The 13,164-nt window shown below is 47.6% G+C and overlaps 1 protein-coding gene across 3 annotated transcripts in view; it reads right to left on the bottom strand.

The window, feature by feature from the left end:
- The window catches only part of GFOD1 (glucose-fructose oxidoreductase domain containing 1), an 81,325-nt gene that overhangs the window by 32,088 nt on the left and 36,073 nt on the right, over positions 1-13,164 (bottom strand). The window contains exon 1 of one of the 3 annotated variants that reach the window (XM_035317333.1): positions 10,732-10,877. The exons of the other annotated variants lie outside the window; for them this stretch is intronic. Within the exon in view, the coding sequence (XP_035173224.1) occupies positions 10,732-10,747 (16 nt within the window). The 5' untranslated portion in view covers positions 10,748-10,877. Of the gene's footprint in view, positions 1-10,731; positions 10,878-13,164 lie in introns of those variants that run through there. 3 annotated transcript variants of the gene reach the window in all.

Genomic DNA, 13,164 nt, shown 5'->3' with positions numbered 1-13,164 from the left:
GTATGCAGGGCTCACACTGAGACTGCTCTAGTTGGAAGAACAGACAGAATAAACCTCCTGATGATTGAACATGTATTGTTCAAATGGATATGAGGCGATAGATAATTTGCTTCTGCCGTGCTTCACAGACTCTTACAAATGCACTGCCCTGAAAATGTTCTAACAATAAAAGCCATGCTACTAGAAGAACTGGACGGCTTCATGCTATTTCTTTCTTCCAGCATCAGAATATGTTTCTGCACTAAGATTTAACTGATTTTGTTTAACCTACAACTTCCTCCTGACCTGTCTTTGTGCTCAAGGTCATAAGGAACATAAATATTTACAGACTGAATACAGTTCTTTGGCCTTGAAAGGAGACTACAGATGCTACAGGAAAATAAATAATGAACTGGTTTAGGTCACTGACCTTCTGAATACAGCCTACAGCAAACCAGGGAAGGTAAGAGGATGAATGCTGCTCAAGGCTAAAATGCTTTACAAAAGCTACCATAATCCAGGGCTGACCAAATCATACGGTTCTACATCCTGCTAGTCCCTGCATCACATGAAAGCTTCCAAAGAGCAAACAAACATCAAAAGAAAAAGGGCCAGCTATGAAAGTCCCAATGTATTAGTCCTGGTTTTAGTTAGGATAGAGTTAATTTTCCTTCTAGTAGGTGGTAGGGTGCTATGTTTTGGATTTAGGATGAGAAAAATGTTGATAACACACTGATGTTTTACTTGTTGCAGAGCAGTGCTTATACTAAGCCAAGGACTTTTCAGCTTCTCACTCTGTCCTGCCAGCAGGCAGGCTGGGGGTGCAGCAGGAGCTGGGAGGGGACAGACCCAGGACAGATGACTCAAACTGGCCAAAGGGGTATTCCATACCATCTGATGTCACGCTAAACAATATATAGGGGTGGCTAGCCAGGGTGGGGGGCCAGCTGCTCAGGGATAGGCTGGGCATCGGTCAGCAGGTGGTGAACAATTACATTGTGCATCACTTGTTTTGTACATATTATTATTATTTTCTGTCCTAATAAACTGTCTCTATCTCAACCCACAGGCTTCAGTTTTTCTCGTTTCTCTCCCCCATCCCAGAGAGAGAGGAGGGAGGGTGAGCGAATGGCTGTGTGGTGTTTAGCTGCCGGCCGGGTTAAACCACAATAGTCCTTTTGGCACCCAATGTGGGGCACAAAGTGTTAACAACATATCTGACCAAAGATAACAACATATCTGACCAGAGTGTGGTAAAACAATATTCTGATAAGCATTACATCAGTTTAATAGTTACTAATCACAATGCTGATTTTTGTGATCTCAAGTCTGCTGTGCCTGTTTTCCAAATTGAGTTATATAGCACATTACTTACCATATGTGTTCCCTGTCGTGTCGCTTATCACTGCTGGGGGTTGGTACAAGGTTATTATTTCGCTGTACTGTGTAACACAATATGATAAAATTATCAGCCATGAGACTAATCTGCTATTTGTACACAGCATTGTCATCAACTCCATACTTTGGCAACCCTACCTCAGAAACTATTAGTAATTACACCTTTCATGCTTTTTCTTCAGGGAGCCAATCTATGGAGGGGTCAGGGGAAGATGTTTTTTCCCATTTGTTCACTTTCCATTTCTTCTCCTCCAGGCAAGTTATGGTAGCTTTCCAAAACTTTGAATATCCTTGGGATGTTCAGACCAGCATGTTCTCATTGTTATGTCTCCTGAATGCACTTCAGGTTTTGTCTAAGGTTAAACAAATACTTAGAAGTGTCATCCAGAGATCTGTCCTGAGACAGGGTAGTTATGAGTGGCAGGGAGAGCAGGAGGATATGGGCAGGCATCTAGAACAGTGGGCACCTCCAGTGCTTTGGAAATTTACCCCTGAAAAACTGAAAAAAAACTGGTAGGGTGCTTGAAAAAGGTGTGTCATCACCCTGGCAGTACCAGACATACAGAAATCACTGCAACATGTTGGGACTTGTCCTATGCTTTCCGAGCTACACTCAATGCCAAAATAACCCCAGTGACAAACGCAGAGGCCACTTCAACATCTGAGACAAACCCACCGGCCACTCCAAGCCCTAAAACAGGCCCCAAGGCTGAGCCAGGGGAACAAACTACCAGTGTCGGTTGCACCCATAACCAAGGTGAAAAAATAGTATAGAGAGTCAGGTTGTTTAGAACATGGAGAGTCTTCTGCTAGGTCTAGGTATAGAGAAGACGAGGCCAGGCCACCAGAGGAGCAGGAGGATGAAGATGTTGCAAAAACAGCGATATCTAGCCAAAACCTATATGAGCGTGAGCTACGAGATGTGCAAAAAGATTTCAGTCACTGTACAGGTGAGCAGCTTGTCACCTGGCTGCTCCGGTGCTGGGACACTGGAGGCACTAGCGTGGAATTAGAGGGCAGGGAAGCCAGGCGGCTGGGATCCCTCGCTAGATATGCAGGCATTGACAAAGCAATTGGATGGAGTACCACCTTACAGCCTCTGGAGGCGTCTCCTGTCAGCTGTGAAGGAAAGGTATCCCTATAAGGAAGAAATTATATGTCTTCCAGGCAGGTGGACCACTATGGAGAAGGGAATCCAGTACCTGAGGGAATTAGCAGTACAGAAGGTGATTTATGAGGACCTAGACAATGAACAAATATCCACAGATCCAGATGACGTCAAGTGTACATGACCCATCTGGCGGAAGTTTGTACAGAGTGCACAATCATCGTATGCCAGTTCATTGGCAATAATGGCCTGGAAAGAGGATGAGGAACCCACAGTGGATGAAGTGGCTAAACAACTCCGGCAGTATGAAGAAAGTCTCTCCTCTTCCCTACAGGCCTGCGTCTCGGCTGTGGAGAAACTTTCTGAAGAGTTCCACCAACTTAAAGAGAATTTATCTTCCTCCCCACCCACCTGTACAAACCAGTGTCTCAGCTATCAGGGGTAAGCATCCTTCTGGGCAAGGAAAACGATATACCCTGTGCCACCCTGTGGTTTTACCTATGTGACCATGGAGAGGACATGAGAAAATGGGATGGAAAATCTACCTCAACCCTAGAGGCACAGGTACGTGAGTTGCAAGGAAAAACAATCGGAAAAAAGGGATTTTCTGAGAAACTTGCTGCTACAACATCCAGCGGGCAGTCCTTCAGACACAGAAATGCAGATTCTGATGAGGATTAGAGGGACCCTGCCTCCAGCCAGGGGGAGGAAAGGGACAGTCGAGTTTATTGGACTGTGTGGATTCGATGGCCTGGTGCATCAGACGCACAGAAGTATAAGGCTTTAGTAGACTCCAGTGCACAATGTACTGTAATGCCATCAGGCTATAAAGGGCCAGAACCCATCTGTATTTATGGGGTGATGGGGGGATCCCAACAGTTAACTGTATTGGAGGCTGAAGTGAGTCTAACTGGGAATGAGTGGCAAAAGCACCATATTGTGACTGGACCAGATGCTCCATGCATCCCTGGCATAGACTGGCCCAGATGCTCCATGCATCCTTGGCATAGACTATCTCAGGAGAAGATTTTTCAAGGACCCAAAAGGGTTCCGCCGGGCTTTTGGCATAGCTGCCTTAGAGACAGAGGGCATTAAACAATTGTCTACCTTGCCTGGTCTCTCAGAGGACCCTTCTGTTGTGGGGCTGCTGAGGGTCGAAGAACAAGTGCCAATTGCTACTACAACTGTGCACCGGCAGCAATATCGCACCAACTAAGACTCCCTGATTCCCATCCATAAGCTAATTCGTCAACTGGAGAGCCAAGGAGTGATTAGCAAGACTCATTCACCTTTTAATAGTCCCATATGGTCAGTGCGAAAGTCTAATGGGGAGTGGAGACTAACAGCGGATTATCGTGGCCTGAATGAAGTCACGCCACCACTGAGTGCTGCAGTGCCGGACATGCTAGAACTCCAGTATGAATTGGAATCAAAGGCAGCCAAGTGGTACACCACAATTGATATCGCTAATGCATTTTTCTCCATCCCGCTAGCAGCAGAGCACAGGCCACAGTTTGCTTTCACTTGGAGGGGTGTCCAATACACCTGGAATCGGCTGCCCCAGGGGTGGAAACACAGCCCTACCATTTGCCATGGACTGATCCAGTCTGCGCTGGAGCAGGGGGAAGCTCCTGAACATCTGCAGTACATCAGTGATATAGAATCATAGAATCATAGAATATCCTGAGTTGGAAGGGACCCATAAGGATCATCAAGTCCAACTCTTGACACCACACAGGTCTACCCAAAAGTTCAGACCATGTGACTAAGTGCACAGTCTAATCTCTTCTTAAATTCAGACAGGCTCGGTGCAGTGACAACTTCCCTGGGGAGCCTGTTCCAGTGTGCAACCACCCTCTCTGTGAAGAACCCCCTCCTGATGTCAAGCCTAAATTTCCCCTGCCTCAGCTTCACCCCGTTCCCACGGGTCCTGTCACTGGTGTTAATGGAGAAAAGGTCTCCTGCCTCTCGACACCCCCTTACGAGGAAGTTGTAGACTGTGATGAGGTCTCCTCTCAGCCTCCTCTTCTCCAGGCTGAACAGACCCAGTGACCTCAGCCGTTCTTCGTACGTCTTCCCCTCCAGGCCTTTCACCATCTTCGTAGCCCTCCTCTGGACACTCTCCAACAGTTTCATGTCCTTTTTATACTGTGGTGCCCAGAACTGCACACAGTACTCAAGGTGAGGCCGCACCAGCGCAGAGTAGAGCGGGACAATCACCTCCCTTGACCTACTAGCAATGCCGTGCTTGATGCACCCCAGGACACGGTTGGCCCTCCTGGCTGCCAGGGCACACTGCTGGCTCATATTCAACTTGCTGTCTACCACGACCCCCAGATCCCTCTCTTCTAGGCTGCTCTCCAGCGTCTCATCGCCCAGTCTGTACGTGCAGCCAGGGTTTCCCCGTCCCAGGTGCAGGACCCGGCATTTGCTCTTATTGAACTTCATGCGGCTGGTGATCACCCAGCTCTCCAACCTATCCAGATCCCTCTGCAAGGCCTTTCCACCCTCAAAAGAGTCCACAACTCCTCCGAGTTTGGTGTCATCAGCAAACTTGCTCAAAATACCTTCTATTCCTACATCCAGATCGTTTATAAAAATACTGAAAAGTACCGGCCCTAAAATGGAGCCTTGAGGGACCCCACTGGTGACCGCCCGCCAGCCTGACGCAGCCCCATTTACCATAACCCTTTGGGCCCTGCCCGTTAGCCAATTGCTCACCCATTGTATGATGTTTTTATTTAGCTGTATGGTGGACATTTTGTCCAGTAGGATCCTATGGGAGACCGTGTCAAAAGCCTTGCTGAAGTCCAAAAAAATCACATCAGCTGGTTTCCCTTGGTCCACCATACGGGTGATCTTATCGTAAAAGGAAATCAGGTTAGTTAGGCAGGATCTACCCTTCACAAACCCATGCTGGCTGGGACCAATGACTGCTTTGTCCCCCAGGTGCGCCTCAATAACTTCGAGAACCATCTTCTCCATGATTTTACCAGGCACTGACGTGAGACTGACAGGCCTGTAATTGCTAGGGTCTTCTTTCTGACCCTTCTTGAAAATCGGCACATTTGCCAGCTTCCAGTCTACCGGGACCTCTCCAAATTCCCAGCATCGTTGAAAAATAATTGAGAGAGGTTCCGCGATGACGTCCGCCAGCTCTTTCAGCACCCGGGGATGAATCTCATCCGGACCCATGGACTTGTAGGGATCCAGGTGGAGTAGCAGATCCCGCACACGTTCAGGGTCGGTTGGGAGTTTGTCATCCCCACCGTCCCGGTCCTCCAGCTCGGGGCACCCTGGGTCCCGAAGCCCATCTCATCGGCAATGAAGACAGAGGCAAAGAAGGCATTAAGCGTCTCTGCTTTGCCTATGTCATTGTCTGTGAGGAGACCTTCCCTATCAAGGAGCGGCCCTATGTATTCTTTAGTTGTCCTTTTTCCATTCACATATCTAAAAAAAACCTTTTTGTTTTCTCTCACAGACACAGCCAGCTTCAACTCTAGGTGTTCTTTGGCCACACAAACTTTCTCCCTACAAACACGAACAGCATCCCTGTATTCTTTCCATGACACCTGGCCCTCCTTCCAGTAGCAAAACACTCTCTGTTTCCGCCTAATCTCCATTAGAATGTTCTTGGTCAGCCACGCCGGCCTCCTGCCCCACCTGCCTGACTTGCGATATTTAGGAATTGCCTGATCTTGTGCTTCTAGGAGGCATCGCTTAAAGAATGACCAGCACTGGTGGACATCGAGGCCTTCAAGAGCAGTTTCCCAGGGGACCTTGCTGACTAGTTCCCTGAGCAGCCTGAAGTCCGCTTTCCCCATATCTAGGGATGAGGTTTTGGTGGCACTTTTCCTTCTGTCACCGTAAATTTTGAACTCAACCACTTCATGGTCGCTATGACCAAGGCAGCCACCAATCACCACATCTCCCACCAGACCCTCTCTGTTTTCTAGCAACAGGTCTAAGAGGGCACCTTTCCTAGTTGGCTCCGTTAGCACCTGCACCAAGAAGTTATCATCTAGGTGCTTCATGAACCTCCTGGACTTGCTCGTGTCAGCCGTGTGGCACTCCCAGTTAACGTCTGGCAAGTTGAAGTCCCCCATAAGGACAAGGGGAGTTAATCTCAAGGCCTCTCTTAGTTCTGTAAAGAATAATTTATCGGCGCTATCGTCCTGGCCAGGCGGTCTGTAATAGACTCCCACAACGACATCCCCTTTATTCGTTCGTCCCTTGATCCTTACCCAGAGGCTCTCAACTTTGCCATTGCCGACCTGAAGTTCCACACAGTCCAGCCCCTGCTTCACATACATCACCACCCCACCACCTCGCCTACCCTGCCTGTCCCTCCTGAAGAGCCTGTAACCATCTATCACAACACCCCAGTCACAGGACTCATCCCACCAGGTTTCGCTTATGCCGATGATGTCGTAGTTGCGGGACTGGGCCAGGACTTCTAGCTCATCCATTTTATTCCTCATGCTGCGTGCATTCGTGTAGAAGCACTTCAGGTGCGTCTCCTTACACTCAGCACCTTGTGGATCTGACCGAAGGACCTCACTGGCACACAGCCCCTCTGATTCTAGCGTACCATCCCTTAGGTCTTCACCGGCGTGCCTGGTTTTAGCCCCTTCCCCCTTCGACTCTAGTTTAAAGCCCTATCTATCAGCCCTGCCAACTCCTGACCAAAGATCCTTACCCCTCTCCGAGAGAGGCGCATCCCATCCTGTGCCAACAGGCCCGGTGTAGCATAGACCTTCCCGTGATCAAAGAACCCAAAATTCTGCCGGTCACACCAGTCTCGAAGCCACGAGTTTATGTGAACAGCACGCCTTTCAGCTTCGATCCCCCCTATCGGAAGGACAGAGGCAAACACAACCTGCGCCCCTGATCCTCTAAGTAGTCGCCCCAAATCCCTAAAGTCTCTTTTGATCGCCTTCGGACTTCTCGTTGCTACTTCATCGCTACCAGCCTGAAAGACCAGTAGCGGGTAGTAGTCAGTGGGCCGTACCAGGCGCTTGACTTTCATGGCAAAGTCTCTCACCCGAGCCCCAGGGAGGCAACAGACTTCTCTGCGGGTTGGGTCCGGTCGGCATATCGGTCCCTCTGTCCCTTTCAGAAGGGAGCCCCCCATAACAATAGCCCTTCTTTCTTTTTTGAAGGATGATGTGGCAATGCGATGTGTAGGTCGCCTTGTCTTAGGCGCCCCCTCCAACTGGGATGGGTTTTTATCTACTATGTCATTCAGATTGTCTTGTTCTAGTCCTTCATATCGATTATTTAAGGGTAGATGAGAAGGTGAGGTGGGCAGAGAGAGGGCTCGCCTACCACCCCGAATAGGCACCTGCCTCCATTCCCCCCCTTGATCTAGGTCTCCTCCCACTGCCTGGCAGGAGGAAGGAACCTCCGTCTTCTGCATAACAGGAGACGCCTGTGCTGTGGCAGGCTCGTGAGCCTGCCTCAGAGAGGGTAGAGTGCACCTCCACCAGTCAATTTCCATCTCTGATTCCCTGATGATCCTGAGCCTGTTCACCTCCTCCCGGAGCTCCGCTACCTGGCTGAGCAGTTCTTCAAGCTGAGCACACCTCCCACAGGCATACCCTCCACTGCTGTCTGAGACCGACAGAAGGCTGGGGCACACTCTGCAGCCCAGGACCTGGACGGCTGCGTGTTTCCCCGAGCCCTCCATCTGAGTAGCCACACTGGTGACCGTGGCTGGAGATGCCGCACGAGATGCGGAGGCCACGGTTTTCTATCATTGTGTGGGGTGACACAGCAGAGGAAGCTTTTGAGAAAGGGAAGAAAATAGTCCAAATCCTTCTGAAGGCCAGTTTTGCCATAAAACAAAATAAAGGACCTGCACGAGAGATCCAGTTTTTAGGAATAAAATGGCAAGATGGACGTCGGCAAATCCCAATGGATGCAATCAACAAAATAACAGCTATGTCTCCACCAACTAGCAAAAAAGAACCACAAACTTTCCTAGGTGTCGTGGGGTTTTGGAGAATGCACATTCCAAATTACAGTCTGATTGTAAACCCACTCTACCAAGTAACCCATAAGAATGATTTTGAATGGGGCCCTGAGCAACGACAAGCTTTTGAACAAATTAAGCAGGAAATAGTTCATGCAGTAGCCCTTGGGCCAGTCCGAACGGGACCAGATGTAAAGAATGTGCTCTACACCGCAGCCGGGGAGAATGGCCCCACCTGGAGCCTCTGGCAGAAAGAACCTGGGGAAACTCGAGGTCGACCCCTAGGGTTTTAGAGTCAGGGATACAGAGGATATAAGGCCCGCTACACTCCAACTGAAAAAGACAGAATGGCAGCATATGAGGGAGTTCGATCTGCTTCGGAAGCGGTCAGTACTGAAGCACAGCTCCTCCTGGCACCCCGACTGCCAGTACTGGGCTCGATGTTCAAAGGAAGGGTCCCCTCTACACATCATGCAACTGATGCTACATGGAGCAAGTGGGTTGCACTGATTACTCAATGGGCTCAAATAGGAAACCCCAGTCATCCAGGAATCTTGGAAGTGATTATGGACTGGCCAGAAGGCAAGTATTTTGGAATATCACCAGAGGAGGTGACCCGTGCTGAAGAAGCCCTATCGTACAACAAGCTACCAGAAAATGAGAAGAAATATGCCCTGTTCACTGATGGGTCCTGTTGTATTGTGGGAAAGCATTGGAGATGGAAGGCTGCTGTATGGAGTCCTACACGACGAGTTGCAGAAGCTGCTGAGGCTGAAGGTGAATCGAGTCAGTTTGCAGAAACGAAAGCCATCCAGCTGGCTTTAGATATTGCTGAACAAGAAAAATGGCCAGTTCTCTACCTCTACACTGATTCGTGGATGGTAGCAAATGCCCTGTGGGGGTGGTTACAGCAATGGAAACAGAACAACTGGCAGCGAAGTGGCAAACCCATCTGGGCTGCTGCATTGTGGCAAGATATTGCTGCCCGGGTAGAGAACCTGGTTGTAAAGGTACGCCACATAGATGCTCCTGTGCCCAAAAATCAGGCTACTGGAGAACATCAGAACCAGCAGGTGGATCAGGCTGCTAAGAGTGAAGTGGTTCAGGTGGACTTGGACTGACAACATAAGTGTGAATTATTTATAGCCTGATGGGCCCACGACACCTTGGGCCATCAAGGTAGAGATGCAACAAACAGAGGTCTTGTGATCAAGGGGTGGACCTGACCATGGACACTATAGCACAGGTTATTCATGACTGTGAAACATGTGCTGCAATCAAGCAAGCTAAACGGTCAAAACCTCTTTGGTATGGAGGACAATGGCTGAAATATAAATCTGGAGAAGCCTGGCAGATTGGTTACATCACACTCCCTCAAACCTGCAACAGCAAGCGCCATGTACTTAAAATGGTGGAAGCAGCCACTGGATGGCTGTAAATATATCCTGTGCCCCATGCCACCGCCCAGAACACTATCCTGGGCCTTGAAAAGCAAGTCCTGTGGCAAGTCCTCTTCCCTGAGCTCCTGCCAGGCACTGTCTCCTTCTACAAGTGAGACAGAGAAAGTATGTACCAAGGAGGAATGCCATGTGGAAGCTGCAAGCACTGCCCAACTTAGCTTAGCTAGAGAGAAGAACCAAATGCCAAACCCCTCCAAAACTGTTCTAGATGCAGCCCGGGTCAGCAGGCATCGGTGTTAAAGCTGGGGTCTCACCCAGCCACCCACCTCCTGTGCAACATGGCCCACAGGGCAGGCCACCAGAAAAGACGCGGCATAAAAACATGTTTGCTGTGACACAGAGCAGGGCTCTGCAAGCTGAACACATCAGAGCTGCTTTTGCACTAATATTAATTTCTCTGTTTAGTTACTATAGCAAAGCATTCTTGGCAATTCACAAGAAGCCTTTGTTGTCCGTTTCCCAGCCTCTCCATATCTGAAGGGCCGAGCTGACTCCCCTCGCACAGTAGGCCTTTTCATGCCATGCACAGTCCAGTTACCACAAGAGGCAGGGCAACCCAAAAGCTGAAGGGGAAGACATTTTCATTTCAGCACCTAGATAACACAAATAATGGTAAGCTTCTAGGAGCAAAAAGCAGGAACTGCAGGCAAAGCCACTGCTGTGTTTTCTTTTTCCTAATTTGTTTCCTGCTGGATCTCAAAGAGCGCAAATCACTATGCTTGATAAAAGCTCTACAGTCTTTCTGTTCAGGAGAAAGAATAAATTAGTTCTACTGTGCCAAATTCTCGTTTGGAAAATTACCATTTACCTACCCGTGAACTTCCCCATAATGACAGCAAGCGTAGCACTCCCTCCCTTGACTCAGCAAGCACAGGCAGCGCTCCTTTGTGCCTTTTGACAAGTGGCACCTTTCAGCTCTGCAAAGCCAACAGTTCAGAAATTGGTGAATGAGCTCCCACTGTCCGTGGAAAAAAAATAATAAAAGACCAGAAACGCCTTCATAAATCCCAATGTGCTTTACAAAGTATGTATTTGCCAGATTCAAATGAATTATGAGAAGGATTCACACTGAATGCAATCCATATAAGTGTGAACTGTAACAGCAGGATGTATTCAGTTCTTGCCTTAAAGACTGAAATGCCACCTGACAGCTGTTTTTCCCACAAAGATGTGTCCTTACATCTGCAAGCTACAGTGCAAAATTTCAGAAGTGGCCTTTCATTTCTGTATATCCAGAATATTTAACCACATAACTGAAAGAGTACATCTCTCTAGCACAGAGACGTGGGTAAGCAAATTTCAGAAAGCCCAGCTTCATAAAGTCCAGCTTCATAAAGCCCCAGATCTCCACAAGTTATGGTGGGGCTGCCAGCCCTGCATAGCTCTGCTCTCTCTGGACTCCTAGGTCCCCTGGCCAGCTGGCAAACAACAGGCCTAAACAGTATTTTTTTCCTGTATTTTCACATCCAAAGATTGGAAGGGACCATCCCATCATTTCAAAATGCTATCTACAGACAGTGGTTATTAATTGCTTTGGTTATTCATTGCTTTCTGAGACTGGACTGCACTGTAAGAACAGCTAGCAAAATGCCACAATGCTTAGTAATGACAGAATTATTAAGGCAGGGAAATGAGCAGATATAATGATGAGGTTTTAGGACTATCGTTTATTGAGATGGTCCCTCTGTTATTTTTTTGATCTAATGAATGCTACTGACCTCTGTACAAGGCTCAAACACCTGATCAGGTTTTATTTCATTTATTATTTTTTGCTTGCTTTAACCTGATGTCTCTTCTTAATGAACAGGAAACTGCAATGTTAAAATCAACACTTCCAGGAGCAGACTGCTTTTGGATGACTCTGAATTTAAGAGCCCACCACAGGATCCTGCAGTGCTGCTGTTTCAGGTGTTTTGAGCGATGAAATGCAAACGTGCTCCACAGCCATTGAAATCAGGAACAATGGATACCCCTGCTTCCTTACCATTCCCTTTATAAGGGAACTCCACTGCCAGTGAAGCTTCATTTGTAAAAGTGGAAGCCACCAGAAATGCCATGAAGCTCCCTGGGGACTCCACGTAATACATACCCAGATATGCTGGCGATGGGTTGCAATTCGCCAGTCTAAGTATCAACAGAAGCACAAATGGACAGAGTCATCTCTGCAAGGCCAGTCCCTACATAACAGAACTAGTGACCTACAAACTCACACTTTAACCACAAGATCACGCCTCCCTTTTACCCATTAAGTCATCCTCTGTGACTGTCAGTGATGATACAGCATATTCTTGCCAATTCTCCAAGGTCTTAAATGACTCAACTGCTTTAGTTTGTATGTGCAGTGACACTTTCTATGACTATATTTAGTTTTAGAGAGGGTCTGAAAAAGTGATATCACCCGGGAATGAGTAAGTATTTATCCCCCAACTGGAAACACATGATGATGATGTAAAGCTACTATTTGGAGAGCTCTATTTATACTGTTGTTTCCTGAATCTAATGTGACTCAGAGAATCTCTGGACACAGCATGGTATCACTGCTGTATTCTGCTGCAGCCACTGACAAAGTTTCGCAAGTTTGACTAACAGCAAGCTCTATGAAGCAAGGCTGAGCAACAGATGCTGAGGAAGACTCACCCATCTAAGGACATTTGCTTCCTGGGTAAAAAATAGCATTTGAACCTGATTTATTTGGTTGAGCTTTTCTTCCTATGACTTCAAGTCTCCTGACTTGAACACCCTCTATGGAAAAAAAAAAAAAAAAAAATGCAAAGTCTATATACAGACATGTAAGGGGAAAAAAACACCTTTGACAAATTCTCTGCCACAATGAACCCTCCATCAGTGACTTGGTCAATGGATTTAAACTGTGTAATTAATGGTAGACCAGTGACAGAATTATATGGGAAATACCTAACAACCACCTTATAATAAATATGCAAGGACAGTTAGTGCAGAGTGAAATCTGATTTCACTAACTGTTGCTTGTTGTGATTTATGTGATTTATTTTTTTTTAAACAGACCAACAACTGCTTTCCTAAAGACAATTCCTCCTGCTTCTTGACAAGTCAGGCATTTCTATGATCATCACTTTTTAAAAGTACTCTCTGTAAGGCTTACAAAGGCAGAGGAGATCCAGTGGCAGAACAAGTTCCCAGGAGTAAATCTTGAAAATCTGGCTTGAATGTTTCCCAAAAGGACCACTAACCTTTCTGCTCAGACAAGAACATGGCTCCAGTTAAGG

The sequence above is a fragment of the Oxyura jamaicensis genome, chromosome 2 (assembly GCF_011077185.1).
Source record: "Oxyura jamaicensis isolate SHBP4307 breed ruddy duck chromosome 2, BPBGC_Ojam_1.0, whole genome shotgun sequence".
Taxonomy (NCBI): Eukaryota; Metazoa; Chordata; class Aves; order Anseriformes; family Anatidae; genus Oxyura; species Oxyura jamaicensis.
Note: the sequence above shows the minus strand (reverse complement) of the source record. Positions and strands in the feature narration are given on the sequence as shown.